The sequence below is a fragment of the Choristoneura fumiferana genome, chromosome 23, assembly GCF_025370935.1.
Source record: "Choristoneura fumiferana chromosome 23, NRCan_CFum_1, whole genome shotgun sequence".
Taxonomy (NCBI): Eukaryota; Metazoa; Arthropoda; class Insecta; order Lepidoptera; family Tortricidae; genus Choristoneura; species Choristoneura fumiferana.
The window spans coordinates 5,920,219-5,942,785 of record NC_133494.1 but is presented as its reverse complement, the minus strand read 5'-3'; the positions used below and the strand labels follow the sequence as shown (position 1 = coordinate 5,942,785).

Genomic DNA, 22,567 nt, shown 5'->3' with positions numbered 1-22,567 from the left:
TTTGACCCAAATAAATAAACGAACAGACAGGGCAAGTTAAATAAAACTTGTAAAAATATGTAGATATTTTATGTTAGCAGGAACACATCAGAAAAAATTATCATGTCATATATTATGTATTATTACCATTATAGCACGTAATTTTTGGTCAATCTTCACCCTTCTACTTTTCCTTATTTTTAGGGTTCCGAAACCAAAATGGCAAAAACGGAACCCGTATAGTTTCGCCATGTCTGTCTGTCTGTCTGGCTGTCTGTCTGTCCGTCCGTCCGCGGCTTTGCTCAGGGACTATCATTGCTAGAAAGCTGTAACTTTGCACGAATATATATATAAACTATGCCGACAAAATGGTACAATAAAAAACTAAAAAAAAAAATATTTTTAGGGTACCTACCTCCCATAGACGTAAGGCGGGAGTGTTTTTTTTTTCTTATCCAACCCTTATGGTGTGGGCTATCGTTGAATAGGTCTTTTAAAACCATTAAGGATTTGCTAAGACGGTTTTTCGATTCAGTGACTCGTTTGCGAAATATCCAAGTTTAAAGTTCAAATTTTCATTAAAATCGAGCGTCCTCCCCGCCTCTAAAATCTAAACCGGTGGGTGGAAAAAATTTAAAAAATTCAGGATGGTAGTAAGTATATCAAACTTTCTATGAAAACAATAACGGCTATGTTTGCTTGAGAATTATTAGTAGTTTAAGAGTAAATAGCAGCCTAAGGTATAAAAAATAAACTTGGAAGATTCATATAAAATACGAAATCCTTAGAAACATATTACTTATTTTTTTCGTAATGGCTACAAACCCTATTTTGGGCGTGTCCGACACGCTCTTGGCCGGTTTAAAAAAAATCTGTTTTTTTATAGTATCAAGGATATAAGTATGAGTACGTAGACGAAAAATCAATGAGAAAATTCTCTTGCGATTTGCTGCCGATGTGGCAAATCCATCTTCGTAGAGTTGACCCTATGAAAGTACCTAGATTTGTAATGTTTAGTATCTTGCATGCAGTATTATAAGTCACCATTACTAGACTCAAGGCAGACATCTATTGTACGTAGATTTAGGGATAAAATTGTGTCGTGCCACATTAATGAAGCTGATAGTAAAGCTTATATCTTTTGTCGCGTTGTCCTTAATTTGTTTCCCTAATAAAACAACTGCTACTTTTCAATTGCCTACCAGAACGTGACTCGAAGTAACACGCAAAGCATAAAAGTTTATCCCATTACAAATCCCGGGAACACTCTGTACCAGGGATGTACCAGATATTCGCGGCATCCGCATCGGTTTATTTCAGTTTTTCTGCATGAAGATGTCGCGCTAGCGTCTAACTACGAACATAGCCAGCTAGAATCTAATAAGCTATTGTAATATCATCTTCATTACTTTTTATTTATCTGCATCCCGTGGGAAATTGTCGCTTTCCATACCAAGAAGAAGTCTGTGCTAATCAGGGTTAGTGTAGCTTACTGAACGAACTTTAATCAATTCACTTCTTCCAGTCCAGGCAGAGTAATCTCTTACCTTACATGCCTACAAACAAAACACAAACGCACAGTTTGCTTTTTATTAGGGTTCCGTAGTCAATTAGTATAGTTTCGTTTCCTTATAGTTTCGCCATGTCTGTCCGTCTGTCCGTCCGCGGCTAAGCTCAGAGCCCGTTAGTACTAGAAAGCTGTAATTTGGTATGAATATAGGTACATATCGCATGCTTAGTAATAAATGGGCCTCTCAAAATTGGCATAAAACTAGTTATGGTACCAAAACGGCTTATACTGACCACTATTGGCTCTCTTTCTTAAACCAGCCTAAATCAGGTATTAAAAAGATAGCACGACAAACAAAATTGCAAATTTCTTTGGTTACCTAAGTAAAGCAGCTAACTTCAGTCATTATTCCGACTGACTTGCGCGCAAGACGTCGTTTTCGTGAGCCATCGGAGAAAGATCGTTATTGCAATAAGAAAAACATGAGTATTTTGAACAACTTTTAAGCAAATAAAATCATTATTTAGATTTACTTATTTTTAGCACAAAATCAAACGCAAAATGAAGTGATGTAATTCGGATTGCCTCGTTTTATTAAAACATCCTTGAATGTTGGTTTACATCACAACACACCGTTGCTATGCCAATCCGTTTAATACTCAACCAAATACATTTCTTATACATTATGTAACAGCAAAACGATAGCTAGTTTCTATCACGGTGTAGCGACATCTATGGGTCGATAAAATAACTAAAATCGGCTAAAACATTCTCCCGCCTAAAATGACAGTTGACAGTCATTTCTTAAAAAAATCACAACAAAAAACAATGACACTACACCAATTAGAACTCAATTCACACTTTCACTGATCACTAAAAGCACCTTTTTTTTTCTAGTGGACTGTATTTTTGTTTATCTCACTCAATAAAGGGCACAATTTTGTAATTGCTCGTCGTAAAATTCCTGAAATTGTACGTATATCATAAGTTCGAGTTATATTATCATGTCCAGGATATTTCTTCACAATGCGTCCCATCAACCAGTGTCCCGGAGGATACCTCTGGTCCTTTATTATTACTAAGTCACCAACTTCAAATTCTTTCATAGATTGTCTCCATTTACTTCTTTCTTGCATTCGACTCAGATACTCTGATTGCCATCTTTTCCAGAAGTCTTGAACTATTCGGGTAGTTAATTGCCATCGATCTAATGTATTGATTTTTAAATCTTTTAAATCAGGTGATGGTAGCACCACTAATGGTTCTCCAATTAACAGATGACCAGGAGTCAAAGGTTCTAGATCTTCTTTGTGGTCACTAATTGGGGACAGGGGGCGAGAATTAAGACAGGCCTCAATCTGAATGAGAACTGTACTCAGCTCTTCAAAGGTTAATGTTGACTCTCCAACTATACGTTTTAGGTGATACTTTGTCGATTTAACGCCTGCTTCCCACAATCCTCCAAAGTTAGGTGCTCCTGGTGGTATAAATTTCCACTTAGTTCCTTCTTTATCTAGCATGGATGAGAACTCATCTGGAATATTTGCTATTCCTTGTTTCCACATATTTAATAACTCCTTTTCTGCACTCACAAATGTAGTTCCATGATCGCTCCACATTTCTGCAACATGACCTCGTCTCGACACAAATCTTCTAAATGCTGCCAAAAATGTTTGTGTTGTCATATCACTGACTAACTCAATGTGTAATGCTTTCGTGCACATGCATATGAACAAACATATGTATGCTTTGTTCGACTTTGCCCCTCTTCCTTTACTCATTTTTACATTTATTGGTCCAGCAAAATCCACGCCACTTATCAGAAATGGTCTGGATGGTTTGACTCGAATTGCAGGTAAATCTCCCATCTTCTGCTCTCTGTTCTTTGCATTTTGTTTCAAACAAACTACACAAGTTCTCACAAAGCGTTTAACGCTATTCCCTGCATTTATTAACCAATATTTGCTTCGCAAATATGTTATCATCATCTGTGGTGGGCCATGCAAGGTCTTGGCATGAGCTTCTCGTAACAACAGCGGTAATAACACATTGTCTTTCGAAATAATGATTGGGTGTTTACGTATGAACTCTATGTCGGCATGTTTTAAACGACCCCCTACTCTCAACACCCGATCTTCATCAAGAAAGGCGGATAAAGATAAGAGTCTGCTCTTAGCTTTTAATTGTCTATCATTTTGTAAATCTTCAATTTCTTCAGAGAACTCTATTTCTTGTGACATTCGTATACATGTGATGAGTGCGGTGTTTCTCTCTTCGTGCGTCAAGTAACTGCGTAAGTACCTTCTTTTTTCTTCATTCATAATATTCAACCACCTTTTGCAATATGCTACTACGCGTACAAGTTTGTCCAGGGAAGAATATCTTTGAAGTAAGGTAAGCTTTTCTTCATTCTTATGTTTGTCAGTTACTAACATTGTTACAATATTTTTTCGTTTTTCTAGTGCTGTGTCCATTGGTTTTCCCTTTTCTAATTTAACATGTCTTTCTTTTAAATTATCTGGTCCATTCCACCAAATATCCAGTGATTTTAGTTTTTCAGGCATCACTCCTCTGGAAGCTGCATCCGCTGGGTTATGTTTGGTGTTTATGTAAAACCAATGACTAGCGTCAAACTTCTCGATTATTTCCAAGACTCTATTTTTCACGAATGGAGTCCATTTCATTGGATCACCATGTATCCACGCTAATGCTACTTGACTATCTGTCCATGCATATACCCTTTGAATGTCTATCTCTAATATGTTTGCAATTTGTTTTAGATGTTTACTCAGTAAAGTAGCAGCGCATAATTCTAGACGAGGTAGTGATATAGTTTTGATCGGGGCTACTTTCGTCTTTGCCGATAGTAAAGATACCTTTATCTCGCCATTTTCCTTAACTACCCTGGCATATATCACCGCCGCATATGCTGATGCCGATGCATCTGCAAATCCATGAAGTTCGATTGTGGATTTATTATGACTGGTATGGATCCAACGATTTAGAGTTATGTCTCTTAACGCCGGTAGTTCTCTTTTATATTGCAGCCATTCTTTTTGTAGTTCTTCAGGCACATGTTCGTCCCACGATATCCCACTTTTCCATAATTTTTGCAGGAATATTTTTGCAAGGACAATACTCGGTGCGATCCATCCCATGGGGTCAAACAATGACGCTATATCAGATAATATACTTCTTTTCGTCATTATTACATCCTCTTCCACTCTTATTTTATTCGGTATTGACAGTGTGTCACTCTTGACAGACCAAGTAACTCCCAAAGTCTTCACATTCTCTTTCTTTTGTATTTCTACAGTTTGTGTTTCATCTATCTTTTGATTTTCTTTTAGTTGCCTCATGAATAATTCGCTATTAGAACACCACTTTTGCAATTTAAACCCTCCCGAATTCAAAATTTTTGTTATCTGTTTTTGCATTGTAATTGCTTCATTCTCAGTATCTCTTCCTGTAAGTAGATCATCCATATAAAAATCTCTCAGTATCGCTTCTTTTGCTTCTGGATATTCAAATCCCTCATCAATAGCTGTTTGTCTCAATGTCCTTATTGCAAGATATGGTGCACAGGATGTTCCAAATGTTACAGTAAGTAGCCTGTATTCTTCAATTGGTCCTTCAATCTTAGCTCTCCATAATATTCTTTGGTAATCTGTATGGTCTTTTTTTATTTTTATTTGCCGGTACATTTTCTCAACGTCCGCAACAAAAGCTATTCTGTGTTTTCTCCATCTCAAAATTACTGTTCGTAGTTCTTCTAGTACTGGAGGTCCTATCATCAGTTCATCGTTTAATGACACTCCATTACTTCCCTTACACGATGCATCAAATACAACTCTCACTTTCGAGGTCTCTCTTTCCTCTTTTATAACTGCATGATGTGAAAGATACACATTGTTCAAATTGTCTTTCTCCTCTTTGGTTTCAATCTTCTCCATATGGTTTAACGTTAAATATTCTTCTAAAACTCTGTTGTATTCTTCCATTAATTTTGGTTCTTTTGTCAGTCTTTTTTCAGTAGTTTTCCAGCGATTCAATGCAATTTCTTTGCTGTTTGCCGGTAGTACAGGTGGATCATTTCTGAATGTTAAGTTTACTATATATCGTCCGTTTTCATCTCTCGTGGTTGTTTTCTCATATATTTCTTCTACTCTTTTCTCTTCTGCTGTTAGTTTGTCACTTTCTTCCTCTATTGTCTCTAGTTCCCAGAACTTTTGCAGCATTTCGTTTAATTCTACATTCAGATGCATGCTGATAAAAGGTTGGTTTTTGTTAACTTCTTCTCCGACTGTTATTTTCCCTGATAAAATCCATCCTAGGTATGTTTGTAAAGCTGTAGGAGATCCTGGGATTCCCTTGATAAGACCTGGTTGTATAAATTCATTATACACTTCTACTCCCAAAAGAATATCGATGGGGCCAGGTTGATAGTAGGTTGGATCAGCCAGTTGTAAGTCTTTCAAATGTTCCCAGTTATCTATTGTAAGTTTTTCAGATGGCATGATGCTGGTCACTCTTTTAACAATGTATGTTGTTATTTTCATTTTCTTGGAGTTATATCGTGACGAAATCTCAATATCTGCCGCAAAGTTTATGGGTGTTCTCATCTGACTCAGGCCAGATACGTGACCATTCACGTGAATTCTCTTAAGGCCCATAGTTTGAGCTGCAGACTCTGTGATGAATGACTCCTGTGAGCACGGATCTAATAATGCTCGCAACACAAATTGTTTTCCTTGCTCGTTGGTAACTTTAATTTGTGCTGTTGATAACAATGCTGTAATGTTTCCTGTTGTTAAATGATTGATGATCTCCTTCTCTCTAAGTTGATGTTTCGTTTCTCTTTCGTATTTTTCTCTGTTTTCTATTTCCGGCTTTTTCTCTTTGTTTTCTCTCTCTTGGGATTGGCGGGATGTGTAGCTTCTGTGCAACAATGAATGATGTCTTCTTCCGCATGTGTGACAAGACGACTTGTTATTGCAATATTTTACTGGGTGACCTGGCATAAGGCAGTTGAAACAAAGTCTTTGATTCTGAACAAAATCTGTCTTCCTCTCCAAAGTTAGCTGTTGAAACTCTTTGCATTGAAATAGCACATGATTCTGTTTGCAAAATCCACATTTCATCTCCGCGGCAACGACAAATGATCTGGACTTGATTGCATGGTAAGGCTCTCTCTGGATGTTAGCACTTGTTGTCGGTATCGGGTGCATCATTTCTAAAACACGGAACCGTTTCTCTAGGAACCTCTCAAATTTAGACAGCGAAGGCAACTCATTGATATTCATATCACTCACTTCTTCTTCCCATTCTTTGTGAGTTTCCGTATCGAGTTTGGAAACGGTCATGTGAATGATAATCGCATCCCAAGAAGTAGTGTCGACGCCTTGTCCTTTAAGTTTGTTCAGACATTCCATTGTAACATCAAGTATCTCACGAATTGATTTGGCAGTCCCTGCGTTCATTTTTTTTTGGTTTATCAATCTGCTCAATATCGAATTTACAATAATACGCTTATTATTGTATCGGCCTTGTAGCATATTCCATGCCAAATCATAATTACTGTCAGTGACCGGTAAATGTTTCAAAAGATGTTCTGGTTCGCCTGACAGACAGCTCTTTAAATAATGTAATTTCTGAACATTTCCTAGATTTGTCTTGTTGTGGATGAGTGAAACAAACAGGTCATGAAATGATGTCCAATCTTGGTAATTGCCGGTGAATTGTGGTATGTTTATTTTTGGTAATTTAATTTCTTCAATTTTATTTTGTTGGATTAAATTCAAGCTGCTCGGTATTTGTGTTGAGTCTTCTAATAAATCTGTCATCTCCGCTTTCAAGTTAATGTAAAATTCTTCATATGCAGAATAATAATCTTTTGTAAAATATGACAGGTTTTCCATATCTTCCTTATTGACAATTTTGATTATGGATCGGTTGGTTTCCACAAAATTCTTCCAATAGTCGTCCAAGGTCTCTTTTCTTGCTTTGACGTATCCTCTAGTCAATCTCGCTTTGCTCGTTTTTTTGAAATTTATTTTTAATTTTTGTATAATTTCCATCGCCTGTTCTTGTTCCGCTATAAGTCCCAAAAGTTCTTTTGACATCTTGAAGCCCTTTTATTAACACGTTAATTTTGAAAAATTTTACAAGTCCGTAGAATAAAAATCCAAAAAATTACAAGTCCTAAAATTATTCAAATTTTGTCTAAGTCCATAGAATAAACCATACAAATACCACTTCGATTTTTCTAAGTCCATAGAAAGAATTTTGAAAATTTTACAAGTCTTTTTAAATTTTGCGCGCTGAATTTACTAAGTCCATAGAATAAGATCCTGAAATTTTGCAAGTCTTTGACAGCTACGATTTTTCCGCTAAGTTCGTTTCACTGACACTGACACTTCACTTCACTGTACTTATTTCTTTGCACTACACTGTCTACACTTCACTTCCTACTCACTGTCACTGTCACTGTTTCCTATCCGCTCGTATGGACCACTTTGTTTACATCAAACACCGTTGCTATGCCAATCCGTTTAATACTCAACCAAATACATTTCTTATACATTATGTAACAGCAAAACGATAGCTAGTTTCTATCACGGTGTAGCGACATCTATGGGTCGATAAAATAACTAAAATCGGTTAAAACACGTACCCAAATGGTGCCAAACGGGACCCTATACTAAGCCTCCTCTGTCTGTCTGTCTGTCTGTGCGTCTGTCGCAGAGCTGTATCGTATAATCGTGTGAAGTCAATTTAGCGATAATTTTCATGCGTTTCGTTCGAGTCATTTTTAATATTGTGCCACGCTAACTAAAAATACCTTAAGTGTTCATTAAACCTAGTAGGTACGTATCTTGTTTGTGTTTTATTCATAGCTTACTATTTATACTCTTGACATGCGAATATAGGTACCTACCTAACTGTCTAGTGTAAAGTTAACGACGAGTGACATGAGTGGGAGTGACAGATATTTGCTGGCAATTTTTTTTAATTTAGAAATGTTTATGAAGTTTCTAGTACCTACTTTACAGCAACAGCCCTTAAGATTTATTTGTACTGTGTACTCGTAACTTACCTATATGACGATACCGGATATACGGGGATACCGGGGATACGGTACCTATGGTTATCGACAACTCATATTTAGCAGTGAGGGCAACTCTAAAACTCACACAGACATTTACAAATTTACACAGACAGGCCCATCTCACTTTCGGTCACGCTGTCAAGCTAGGTCGGTTCGTCTAGTAATGTTACGTTTATGGTTTGTCAGTGCCAAGGTATAGTGGTAGGGTTGCTATGGTCACCTGATTATGTTTAGCAGGTTGACAGGTTGACGCAGTATTTCCTACTCAATCGGTAAGCAGATTAGCGCTCATATTGAGGAAAGGAAAATAGATCTTAGGGTGACGAACCTTTTTTTACTCCGACTGTACATTAATATGAACGAGCCTTCTATATCGATTGACGATTCCGGCCGTGTCGTCGCCGTGCCGGCACCCGGCTCCCATCCCAACGTCCGGTCCGCACATTGCGACCTTCGCCTCTTCAACCTGATTGCTTCCTAATGGACTTTAAATTGTATTGACATATCTGTTTAATTAACTCTATTGCTTCCTCATAAATGGACGGAGACCTTTAATTCATCGCCCGCTAAAAAAAAACAAATTCTATTTTCGGTTGGAAACTTGAATATCATAAATTCTATTTTCATTCTCGTTGAAACAAAAACAAAACTTCCAGCATTCATTCAGAATTCCTAACTGAATTATCATATCATTTTTCACGGTCCATTGGAGATCCATTTGAATCGAGATAAAAACGGAGCTCGCGCCAAATCACGCCTCTTTTCCAACGGGTAGGCAGAGACTACAGCCTTCCACTTGCTACGATTCTGGCATACAACTCTCGCTTCCTCTACATTCATCAATCTTTTCATGCATGCACGTCGGTTTAGAGTACTCCTGACCCGACCTTTCTTAAGAACGTCCCCGATTTGAGCGTGGTACGTTCGTCTAGGCCTTCCTCTCCTAACGTTCTCATTCACGCTCGTCTTATAGATCTGCTTAGTCAATCTGTTTTCATTCATTCTCTCAACATGACCAAACCATCCAAGCATCCCTTTCTCAATCCGTTGACTATACCTTCATTTACACCACAGCGTTCCCTTATCGCACTATTTCTAAAAACATCTTATAATCTCCAATAACACTAATCAAGATTACATTTTAAGCGCCTAACCCCTTAACTTATATTTAGTTTTTAATTCAACCCTCTTTCTTTGTCCACAGGCTGGTATTAATAGCGTTGGTGGTTGAAGTGATATTCCCCGTGACATGGCAATGCCAGTCGGAGGGTTGGCACGGCGGGGCGTTCGTGCGGCTGTACCTGTGCGGGACGCTGTCTCTCCAGGCGGCGCTGATGCTACTGTTAGCGGCGCTCGCGCAGCAGTCCGCGCGCGGCACCATCACCGAGGTCGATGTCAGGAAGCTCGTGTCACCGCTGCTCCTTATGAAGTTAGTATCAATCAATCAATCAAATCAGCCTACATCCAGTAAAGGCATCTTTTAAATTATAAGTAACTAGCCTGTTCCCGCGATTCTGTCTGCGTAGAATTCGTTTATCGCTATCCCGCGGGAACTATGCAGTTTTCCGGGATAAAAACTATCCTATGTCCTTCCCCGGGACTTAACCATCTGTATATCGAATTTCATCTAAATCGGTTCAGCGGTTTAGACGTGATAAGGTAACAAACAAACAAACCAACTAACAAACATACTTACAAACTTTCGAATTTATAATATTAGTGGAATTTTAGATTTTTTTGTGCGCTGGATTAAATTTGACCCGCATGTCATGCGCCGTGGAAAATTGCACCACGCTGCTCCCAATCAATTCACTTGATAACGTTGATTGCTTGCACTAATAAATCCTGTGGTGCCTAATGTTTAAAAGTTTAATACCTACTTTGTAGAGCAAACGTTTTGTTAACAAAAAATATTGTAACGAAAAAATTAACCGACTAAAAAAGCCACAAATAAAGCAAAAAAATAACTAAAACGTCTAGTTGTTAAGAAAAGTATTTAGTGTGCTACCATACCATAGCCCCAACCCAACCATACCATGTTAAGTGTCTACAAAATTTGAAGAGTTCCCTCGATTTTTGTAGGATATTTGAGCAATCGGGGAACTTACATAAAAAAAGTAAAGTTAGTAATTAATTGCCTAAACTTTGTTCGAAAAGTACTTATCAAGTTAAATGGAATCTTTCCGCGAGATATAAATCTGGCCTCGTAAACGAAAGCTCGTAAACGTGTTGTACGTAATAATCGCATCCACATCGTACGTCTCAAAGAATTTTTTCACCGCAATCGCATTTTGCTCACTCCGTGAGGCAAAGTAACTTTTTAATTATTTTTTTAAATGCTGAGTACAGTGTTGGGTCTACTCACTGAATTCTAAATATTTGAACTCTACTTTGATCTGTCATATCACTTCAACACGAAAAAAGCGAGAGATAGGATCAATTAAATGTGTTGATTACTGCTGCTGAGGTGAAAAATTGTATGTGTCACACGAGACCAAAGTTTTTTTGCATCTCGTGTATTTGAATCCCTTGCTGCTCTCAGGATTCTAACCTAGAATCACTCGCAGACGCTCGTGATTCAATTATAGAATCCTTCGCTTACTAACTTTGCTCTTTTGTTGCACAAATAACTATTGTCTATGGTTTCTTGTCCTGGTTAGAAAGAGCATTAAATACTTGCTGGCGGCCTTGTTAAAGAATTATGTCTACCTAGCATTCCTTTAAGTCGCACCTAATTAAAATTTAATAAATGATATTTTATTTTCAAGCAAAAACATTACAATACATGCGATATTTTGTGACGTAAATTGCTTTGTAAACCATATTTGGTTCTTGTTATTAATTACAAAAACTTTCAGAACAATTTTTATAGCGCTTTCTAATTTACTTGGATTATTGAACTCGTATTGCCAAGATTGAATATGTACAATTCTCCACGAGCCTGTCGGTTTCTAAACTGATAACATCCGTGTTCAATTTCTTTTGCGTCACTGGGAAAATCACACATTTGGCGCAAGAACAATAAAACTGTTTAAAATCTTTATATCCAGTTAGGCGGTTGTTTATCCATTTGGTTGGTTCCTAATTGTAAGTATATCTTTATGTAGATACTGGGCTTGTTTAATTTATATTGTTAATGGTTTTTATCTTTCTTAATCTTTAGTAATGAACCTACTGTTATAGGTATAACTAAGTAGGTACTAGCATTATAGGCGCTTTGGTTTATACTATAAGCCTGTAAATGTTAATTATTAATAAATAAATAGTAAATCAAAAAATCTAAGTGGAAACGTTTATTCTGTAAGTAAACTGCGCAAATGTTACTTTTTATACTACGAGTATGAGCGCTTTCGGAAAGACCATCATTCATCAATCATCATCATGTAAGTATGTGTAACACACACACACACACACACACACACACAAACATCACGCGTGTTGTATATTCCCAAATGGGTTAGGCAGAGCACACGAAACGTTACCGCTTCGGAGCCGCTTTTAGCAATTTTAGGTTTTAAGTTTGACAAAAATGTGTAATGTATAGATTTTTTGTACTGATTTGTGGTGTGCAATAAGGAATATTTGTATTGTTTGTATTGTATTGACACGCGGCTCGTAAGATAGGTAGGTACTTTGCCGGAATGTAAGTTTTTCAAATCAAAAATTGTATTACGAATCACTAGCAACGTGCCCCGGCTCCGCGCCGTTTTGTTTTGGGGAAAGAAGATGAAAGTCTATAAAGATTTTCATTATTTTTCGTCTCTTTCTTTTCAATGTTATACCCATGCGAAGCTGGGGAGTTTTGCTAGTATTTAAAATACAAAAAAATCTCATTAAGTCTAATAAGATATTCTTGTCTCCTATTTCTGTCAATGTCTGACAAAAAAATCTCAACGGTTTTGTTTACATACGTAGTACCTTAGCTATGGTTGTTTAAATTTGCTCTCCATTTTATAAACTTGTTCATAAAACAAACTCTTCAGACTGGTTTTATTTAATTACCAACAAAAATACTTTATTTGTTTCTGTAGTGAAGTAGTTAACTTCAATAATTGACGTGATCGTAGCTTGGCTTTGTGCCAAAAAGAACAAATCCAGTTTTCCAGTCAAATAATGTACTTTTAACTGGTCAGTTACTTAAGGAGCAAGATACTGAGATAAAACTACACTACACAAAGTACACAAGCCAGCAATTTAACATTACTATTGCTTGAGCTTGAGCGAGCGCGGGGCTTTGAGAGAAATGAAAATGATAGATTCGATATATTCACTAATTGAACTCTTATCGATAACGAGCAAACAATTCGTAAATTTTTTAACCCTCTACCGTACGCTAATGCCAAATTTCATTGCCTAAGTAAACTAATTCATCCTTATATTTAGCATAACCCACCTAATTCAAGACTCAAGTCAAGAGTTTTCACTTTTTCCATGTTTATGGGGAGATAATAAACTTAAAACTTATGTAAGACAGCTGCTCTAACCTCGCATCAACGGTATCAAACAAAGCTTTAGAAGGTAACAATTTCAGTTTGAAATTTCTAAAATTGATAATTATCGGTTTTCGGTCGGATACCGCCTCTGCTGATCATCACGGACGGATCAATGCTAATAAGTTGGATCTAATTACCGCCAAAACCAATTGGTTCTATAGCCGGGTATAAAGCGATTATTTTATTTGTTTGTTAATTAAAAATATACTATTATTAACACTATTGATCAGAAAACTGTGATTAAATGTTTCGTAAATAAAATCGGAAGTCGAATTTAAAACCTATGATGCAGTTTAAATAAATACCTAATCATTAATTAATTAAACAAATTCTAAATGTATGTACTCACTTCACTCACTTTACTTTAACGCCAGACGTAGGTGTAAATTAAGCGTATGATGGACTAGAGCAAAATTTGAAACAGTACCTACGAGTATGTTCTTGAATATTTTTTTAGTAAATTGAAACAACCAGAGCGAGAAAAAACACTTCGGAAAAGTGCAACAGAGAGGTTTTGTTTGAGCGAAGGAAAAATAATAGATATGATTTAATTCAAGACTTATAACGACAGACTTTTTACGTATTTTTGAGCGGTCATTGTATAGGTAATATTTTCAAATTAATTTATTCATAGTTTTGGTCTTTAAGTTTAATCTAATAATCTTTCATCTTTCGAGGTGCTGAAAAAACGAATCTCAACGTGCAATGTTAAGAAACCTATAGAAATTATATATATGTAGATAAAATAAAAAACTCAATTTTACGAAACGTTGAAATATTGCTCGCTCAGATCAATAAGAAGCGTGGATCGGCGCCATTATAATTGTGATTTATTGCGTGTTTTTGCCGCCGAGAAAAATGTACCTTCAACAATTTTTCCTCAACTCGGGAATCGGGACGTATTTCGAAAGACAACGAAAACTCAAAATTAACATTTCTATGTAGATTTCGTCTTTGATTAATGATTATACAGAAATCCCGTGAAGTTCTGAAGAGAAGGCAACCTTGGAGCCCTCATTAAAGGCATAGTTATAAATTAGCTTGGAACATTTTTATCTAACAAACGGAAAACATCGCATATTAAACTTAAATAACCTGAACCTCGCCGTGAGATCAAATAGATATAATTAAAATAAGTGAAAGTTATTCACTATCCAGAAAAATCGGCGCTTTTCGCGCAATATCGGGACGCTACCAATGTAAGTATCTGTATTTTTCTCCCTTTCTTTCTATCTCACTATTCTGCTCTTCTATTTTTGTTAGTGCTTTTCTACTTCATAGAGTACCATTTTTTAGGCTTGACATCAAACTATAAACGCAATTCTCAATACTTAATGGCACTTAAAATTAAGATGGGACTAAGACTGTAATGTAGGTAAACAGAGCTTTAGCAACCTTGACCTTCCAGTGATAGCATCCCTTTGTTAAGATAAGCCAAATGACAGATTAGCCGTCAAGTCGCCAGGACCTGGTCGGCGACAAAGTTCGACACTACGTCACACCCCACGTCGGTACTGGGGGGTTACTACGAAATTTTAAAATCTAAGTTCATATCGTACCGTCCCTCTCACTCTCATATGAAACAATATAAGCGTCAGCGGGCCGACAAGATACGAAGTTCGAATTTTGCACTTCGTAGTATAAAACAAACACTATTCTCGAACTTCCCGGATCTTCACAAATCCTCGTAAGTTGATGACGTGTTGGCTTTTGTCCGTAAAAATATTTATGATTCTATTATTGAGCACATCACTTTTATATATATAACCATTTTTACACAATGCGTTCGCAACTCCGTAATTCGTTTCCTCAATGAAAACTTTTATTTAATCAGAACCAATGTAACTTAGGTACATAATCTTAAAGCTACTGTCCCTAAATCTTACTAGGATGGAACCTTTTAATAATCAATTTTACTATGATTTCCTTGACAAAAGTATGTGATGTCAACATGACATTAGTACCTAGCCCAAAGGTTCCGTCCTGGTGCATATTTCAGTTTCTTCGACTGTACATAAACTGCGACTTAAAAAGTTTCTTAATGTACCTAATTACTGTGAAGTTGGTATCAGTGTGATCCACCTTTTATTGGGAAAACTTATGTAACTCCAAAAATGCATAAAGTATACATAGCAGGTACCTACGAAGTGCATAACAGATCAATAAATAAAAAAGGCATGCCATTTGCTATTAAAGTCAACATGTCAAAGGTCTTTTCCATTGAGTTACCATACGCAAACATGTTTGTGTATTTATTACCTTTCAATGAGAATGTAAATAGGTAAGAAGTCAGTTTTCTCTTTCCATGTTGTGTTTTTGCTAAAAATTGAGCGTTCTAAGCATTACCGATAGGTTTTCATTGTTTCTTTTAATTGAAATATGTATGAACTATCATCCTTTTCCTTGGACGCTGACCGGATTTTCTCTGGAGTACAACATTCTCAGAAAACCATTTTTGACGAAGACCAGATTTTGACGAAGTTCCTCATTGCCTATCTTAAGTATATCACAATTCATCTCTTAATTTCATAATCGACATGGTTTTCTGGGAAAGCGATAGGTAATATCGCTATAAATATTGATCGAATCTATTTACACAACCGCCGAAACCTGGACAAACAAGATTAGGTAATATCGGTGTCCACTGGCGATAGAAAATCTTTTGGCAGCTATTTAGCACATGATCGTACAATACTGTACACCTAAGAGGTTTTAGTCACGTGTGGTAAACACCTGAGCTTTATTTTATAAAGTTACAAATTACATTACAATTTGTGAAATCTTAAGTACTTAGCGGTATCTTGTATCGGGTTTAATTAGAAGCTTTAATTAGCTTGCCCCGTTTGTTGTTTTTTGTTTAGGTAAATCTTGTAAGTTCATTCTGATCCACTTCCAGGAGTCGGATTGACTTTCAATTTTGTTGTAGATTTATGTTGTTAGTTGTCAACAAAAAGTACAGTCAAAAGTTTGTATAAAAATGATTATATTATAACATTTATTTTACACACAAAGTAGTAATAGTGTTATACAATAAGAGTATAAAGTGAATGTCGTTGAATAGGTCAGAGACTCGACTCAGTTGTTTTTGCAATTCTTACTCGAGCAATTTAAGAAAATAAATACCTAAAACAATACTTACACTGCAGCTTCAGTTAAATTCGCTCCCAAGGTAACCAAACGATTAGATAAACATTTTGTCTAAGTATACATATATATACAAAAATGTGTCTGAGTATACATATATTACAAAACAAACTTCAGGTACTTATTTATTTTTAAGTATTTGGAATAAAACCCACATGCAATACGGGATACTTTGTATTGTGACTTTTGACTGAACTTGTAAGTCTGTAGATTACTTGATCTGTAGATTTATTGGACTATAATTTTAACTCACGGTTTTACGAGTTAAGATTTTACATGAAAACTTATAAAATGATAACGCAGCGGTAAAGGTTTTAATGCCAGCAAATGCTGCCGTGGCTCACTTTAGCTCACATTCCCTAAGGGACGATCATCTGCTTTTATCGAGGTACTTTACGGAAACGCGAATATCAATAGCTGTCAATAAATCACTATTACCACAGTCAGAATATATATATATACTACTTTAGCTTATATATATACTGTGCTATTACTACTATATATACCATAACTAGTCTATTTTATTAACCCCGACGCAAAAAAAGAGGGGTGTTATAAGTCTGTACGTGGCACCGTAGCTCTTAAGCGGGTGGACCGATTTGAATGCGGTTTTTTTTATTTGAAAGCAGGTTTTCTAGCGATGGTTCTTAGACATGTTTAATCAAAATCGGTTCCGCCGTTTAAAGATCATCAGCTCTTTTGTTCGCTGCGGTAGAAATTTTAAACGCATAACGGGTATTTACTTTACTTCCAAACATATTTGGGACCTAAAATTTGAAATACCCATATATGCTATATAACTATGCAATAACTTAGAAAACTCTACTTCTGCTGATCACTGAATCCTCCGATCATTTTTGAATGATAACTATTAGTACTATTAGTTATTCTGGGCTATAGCAGCTCCTGTGAATCGACCTATGAAGCTATGCCGTGCCGGCCGGCACCAATGAATTGAACGAAAGCAATGTCACTTCACTGTGTCAGTACCGTTCTTATACAGGGGCTTCCTAATATTTTGTAAACAATATCGTGATGCACACCTTTGTGTGATACGTCTACCTATGTTATCAGTACTTCAGTTTAGCACTCATTCAGTTAATTCGTGCCAGTTCTTTGAATCAACCTGTACCTACACGGTTAATGCTTAGAAATGAATTTAGAAATCGGATTTTATTTAGTGCAATTCAATTCTGTGTATAAATATGGCTCCATCGATACTATTGCTGATTCTAGTATTTATACCAATGTTGACATTGAAAGAAACTTAAGTACATATATTATTTAGACACTGCCAGGTAGTTTGACGTGTGCTCAAATAAAAGAAAACTAATTGTTTTCACACAAGACACAAAACAATAGATGGTTATTTATCGCGTGATTTGTACCAAATAAGTATCTACGTGATGATAATTCTAATCCCTTGAAGAGTTTTTTTTATCTGAGTTTCTTGAGTCTTGTTTTGTTTGCTAGTCATCTGAGTTTCGATTCTAATAGACCAATTAAACTGAAGTCGTGAAGTCAAGGATGTCGCTGCACACATAATGTACAGAGGAATATTATAGAGAGTATGACAGCTGTGTAAGCTAAGACATAATTGGTTGTCGTTGTTACAGAGTGCTGTTGGTGCTGCCTGAGATCGCGTTGAATGTGATGGGCACCATGTGGATGTTCTGTGACGTCATCGAGTGCTCTGTTTCAGACACGTTCTCCAGCATAGTCATCCAGAGTAAGTCACTTTTTAGTATAGCTAGTGTCTATGGTCTTCCGAGTGACTTATTAAAAGTATGATTCTATAAGGTATACAAACCCACTAAAAGTTAGTTGTTGTTTTAAGGCAATTCTTTCATGCCTCATATAATAGTCTACATTGCAAAGATTTTTCTAAGTGTACTGATGTCTCTTGAGTTACGAGACAGAACAACATAGGTACACTTTAAAGTTGACTGTCTCTAATACTCCGGCCACAACCGCGAATTTTCGTCTTTTATCATCAGATTAATCTAGAACCCATTTTCTCGGTGTCATCGAAATTAGCTGTTACGTAAGATTATGGTAGAGTCGAATCATTTAAATAGTGATCGCCGCAGAATGTTCTCGTAGTAAATGTCAGTACCTGGGTGACCGAGCTTTGCTCGGGCTAAAACTCGATAACAAGCGTTTTCCCAGAGATAAGACCAAGCTAAATCGATTTTTCATCCCCAAAACCCCTACATACCAAATTTCATTGAAATCGTTGGAGCCGATCCCGAGATCCCCGAAATATATATATATACATACAAGAATTGCTCGTTTAAAGGTATTAATAGATAATGAACTGGTTGGAAAATTGCAAGATGAAGCAGAAAAGAGGCTACGGACATACAAATATTGTCTAAAAAAGACATGTATTTTACACGTAAATATTGTAGAACTTGGACATAAAATTGGACAAAGTGGAAACAAGAAACCATTTATTCAAAAACTATTTGAGGAAGTACCCATCAAATAATTTTACCGCAAAATTCAATTCAAAACATAAAACGGCGATAAAATAATTTAAACAAATATAATTTAATATAGCTTAAATATTTTTGACCTCATGGCAGTCATTTATTATACATAAGGTCATAAGGTCACAACTGAAATCAAATTCAACGATAAATAATGTCTGTCACGTGTTTGTTCGGATTTAGATGTTAATTAAACACCATTAACTCCAAACGCCAGCCACTAAATTTCCATTTGTATAAAGGAGCCTTCGGTTTATCGTACTTACTTATATTTCAAATTATAATTACATTACACGTAGACTAGCATTGGTAAATTAAATTCAAAGTCAGAATATATTTATTAAGTATTAAGCTAATAAATACTTATGAAGGTTGTAAATTCTAGCATTCATTAGGAACAACTACCTATACCTATGTTCAGAAGAGCCAAAAACAAGGCGACCAGTTGGTTTTTAAATAAAGCTGCACAATGCTTGTTTAATACGGCTTATCGTCGCTTTATGTTTCAAACTTTCTGCCATACAATTAATTATAATCATATCATCATAATATGCGTTCTGCTCACTGGTTAACCGGTGGCTAAAGTATGGAGTGGCCATCGCGATTAGGGACCTTCACGGTGGTGAACTACATTGCTACTAAAAAAATATCAATATAAGTAAACTTAAAGTTTTCAATTTAAAAATTCGTAGAATTTGAATTCTTTACAATTTGACGTTATTCCTCAAGCCTATTGGATATTTTATTTAGTAGTTAAAGCGGCTTTGTATGTACAAAACAAGTAAATGTTATTGACAAATGCCGGCGGTATAACGACTAGTACGGATTTGGAAATGCAATAATAGACCCCCTGAGATCCTAATGGAATAAAAATGTGACCAACTTGGACGCACGTGCATACTTCATAATCTTTCACAGCACATGTACTTATTGCTAATTTAACTATGTACACCACAACAAAATGATCAAAACATTATCACAGGCTAAACCTTATCAGGATAAAAGCACAGTGACCCACTAAAGCATAGGTAATTAAAATTAAAATATGTTGATGTTCCCCTGTGTATGTGTTAAACTAATTAAATCACCATGCCAAACCTTTGGGATTTCACCAAATGGTGGTAGTTAAAAAAACCGACCAAGAGCGTGTCGGATACGCCCAAGATAGGGTTCCGTAGCCATTTCGAAAAAAATAAGTAATATTTTTCTAAGGATTTCGTATTTTATACGGAATCTTCCAAGTTTAGGTATATTTTATACCTTAGGCGGCTATTTAAGAGTAAAACTACTAATAATTCTCAAGCAAACTTAGCCGTTATAGTTTTCCTTGAAAGTTTGATATACTTTACCATCCTGAATTTTTTCGTATTTTTCCACCCACCAGTTTAGATTTTAGGGGGCGCTAAATTTTAATGAAAATTTGTACTTTAAAGTTGAATATTTCGCAAAAAAATCACCCCTAATGGTTTTAAAAAACCTATCAAACGATACCCCACACTATAGGGTTGGATGAGAAAAAAAATCACCCCCACTTTACGTCTATGGGAGATATCCTTAAAAAAATATTTTTTTTATTATACCATTTTTTCGGCATAGTTTGCATATATATCCGTGCAAAATAACAGCTTTCTAGCATTCATAGTCCCTGACCAAATCTGCGGACGGACGGACAGACAGACAGACATGGCGAAACTATAAGGACTCTGCTTTTGCTATTTTGGCTCCGGAACCCTAAAAAGATGGAAAAATCGCGTACCTACGTGCTGCGGTTTACCATGATTGCTTCGATGTAGGTAGGCGTTCCCCAGCCATAAAAATACAGTGAACGCAAATGTCAGAGCAGTAAAAGCCTACTTTTATCCAATCACAGGAAAATTGCATACGTTCATACATACATACGTGAAAAGAACGATCTCAATGATCCTACTTATACGTTAGTGGTATGGGGTGAACATTTAGCTAGGCAACCTGGAGAGGCTTTTTTTCGAACGAACTGTTGCTGTTAGCCTCAGACAGCTTTTACAGCTTACCGGAGAGAGGGCGAGCTGCCAAACGGGTCACCCAGCAAGGGATTATTTTAACTTAGCCTGCCAAAGGGTGCTCCTATGGAGCCGACCTCGGGCTTTGGACGTTATGGAAGAGTTAAATGCATGCAATCGGTATTTGTGAGTTAGATGGGTTGTACTATGTCATCGGATGCATCACCTCTCAGTTACAGTAGATATTTATACAGCGTTTGCCAGACGTGTTATCTTTAACGCCACTTACTTTAAATAAAAACAAGTTAATCCTCTCCTTCATTTTCAGGTATAGTCCTATTCAACTGGGTGCAACTGGGGCTCACGGTGTTCGGTCTGTTCATGGTATTCGACCCACTGGGTTCGGTGAACTATGGAGACATGCAAGATACGCCCAACCAGGTGCGGCATCACAGGAAGGTGACGGGACTGTGGTCAAGGAGATTCCGATGGGCGTTCTGTTGGCTGAAGCGCGACGAACACGGGAAGGAAGCTTTCCAACAGGTTGCAGGTAAATATTCGAAATAAAAAAAACAGAAAATATACTTAACCTTTTTTGTGTAAGAAATCGTGCCAGTGATATTCCATAGTCCTCCAACAAACTCACAACAAACTAAATGTACAGTCAAAGACAAAGAAACTGAATTGTGTACCAGGGAGGAACCGCTGTGCTACTGATGTCATGTTATACGAGTAGGTACGTACGAAAAAAACATATAGTGAAACTGGTTATGAAAAAAGTTTCCACCCGGTACGCGATTCAATTTCCTCGAATGTATTGTGGATGTAATCACAGTATTTTTTTTATTTTGAGAGTTTGTAATACAAAAGTTCAATAAGGTAGATACAATAAAGTTCATTAGCTCAATCAAGTAATAGTAACCGTCATTGTTGTTTAATATTTAGGCTAGTCTATTCACTGATTCCATTTTTCTAGCTCTCCTGAGCGCCCTGTTCAGATCAACGGATCTGGTTCCCTCGGACGTGGTGGCAGGCTGCGTACTCCTCAGAGTCAGGCAGAAGCGGGAAACGAGAGAAATGCGCCGCATCCAGATGCTGAACGACGAAGAACCGATATACACCACGGATGTCAATAAGATATTTTCGGAGACGCCGCCTTGGATGAATCTGAAGGATGCTTTGCATTATCTGAGGCTGTCCATAGCGGCCTACGGCTGGCCGTACGTGCTGTATCGACATTGCTTCACTGGTTTCTGCAAGTTGGCGCGGCATTTGACGTGCTGCTGTTGTCGGTGAGTTATTTGTCTTTAGGCGTAGGTAGGTTAGGTACACAAAGTCTAGAACTGTAGCAACTCCTAGCGTCATCTAGTGAGCAAGTATAGTTACTCCAAAACCAGCATCGCGCAAGTTCATAATTCTTAAGCATATATATATCTACAATTTCCGTCGCTCCACCTTCGGACTTCGGTTCCCAGGCATAACATGCGGCTGGAGAGAGATCTCTCTAAGTAATGTATGTAGCCTCGCCCCACACTATCATCGTCACTTACCAATCATTGGCATACGAGAAAGGATAACTATGTGATATGACTGTGCTTGTGCCATTAGTTAAGACGAGCATTAGTAAGACTTTTTTCAGTTTTTGTAAAGGTTTTAGTTTTACCAATTTCAAGCCATTATATTATGTCAAGTTAGTAATAAAAAAAATACAAGCTCATAACTTATTAACCACTCAACCATGAAGACCGTCAAGAAACTCATCACAATTTGATTTAATATTTTATGCAACTATTTGATTGTCAGTCATACCTACCAACCTATTATCGTACGACGTACCTAACAAGATTTTCCCAGAGGCGCAG

General features: G+C 36.7%; 2 protein-coding genes across 2 annotated transcripts in view; one reads left to right on the top strand and one right to left on the bottom strand.

Annotated features, from left to right (window-relative positions):
• Positions 1 to 2,382: 2,382 nt before the first annotated feature.
• Positions 2,383 to 7,611, bottom strand: LOC141441206 (uncharacterized). Its single transcript, XM_074105880.1, has one exon. The coding sequence runs from the start codon at positions 7,609 to 7,611 to the stop codon at positions 2,383 to 2,385; it is 5,229 nt and encodes a 1,742-aa protein (XP_073961981.1).
• Positions 7,612 to 8,952: 1,341 nt separating this feature from the next.
• Positions 8,953 to 22,567, top strand: part of LOC141441205 (diacylglycerol lipase-beta-like) — a 15,574-nt gene continuing 1,959 nt past the window's right edge. The window contains exons 1-5 of the mRNA XM_074105879.1: positions 8,953 to 9,032; positions 9,802 to 10,026; positions 17,851 to 17,963; positions 21,034 to 21,255; positions 21,682 to 21,997. Coding sequence (XP_073961980.1) covers positions 8,953 to 9,032; positions 9,802 to 10,026; positions 17,851 to 17,963; positions 21,034 to 21,255; positions 21,682 to 21,997 — 956 coding nt within the window. The remainder of the gene's footprint in view (positions 9,033 to 9,801; positions 10,027 to 17,850; positions 17,964 to 21,033; positions 21,256 to 21,681; positions 21,998 to 22,567) is intronic.

Excerpts from the sequence above, each read along its gene's own strand:
- LOC141441206 (XM_074105880.1), bottom strand. The coding sequence starts at position 7,611 with ATGTCAAAAGAACTTTTGGGACTTATAGCGGAACAAGAACAGGCGATG.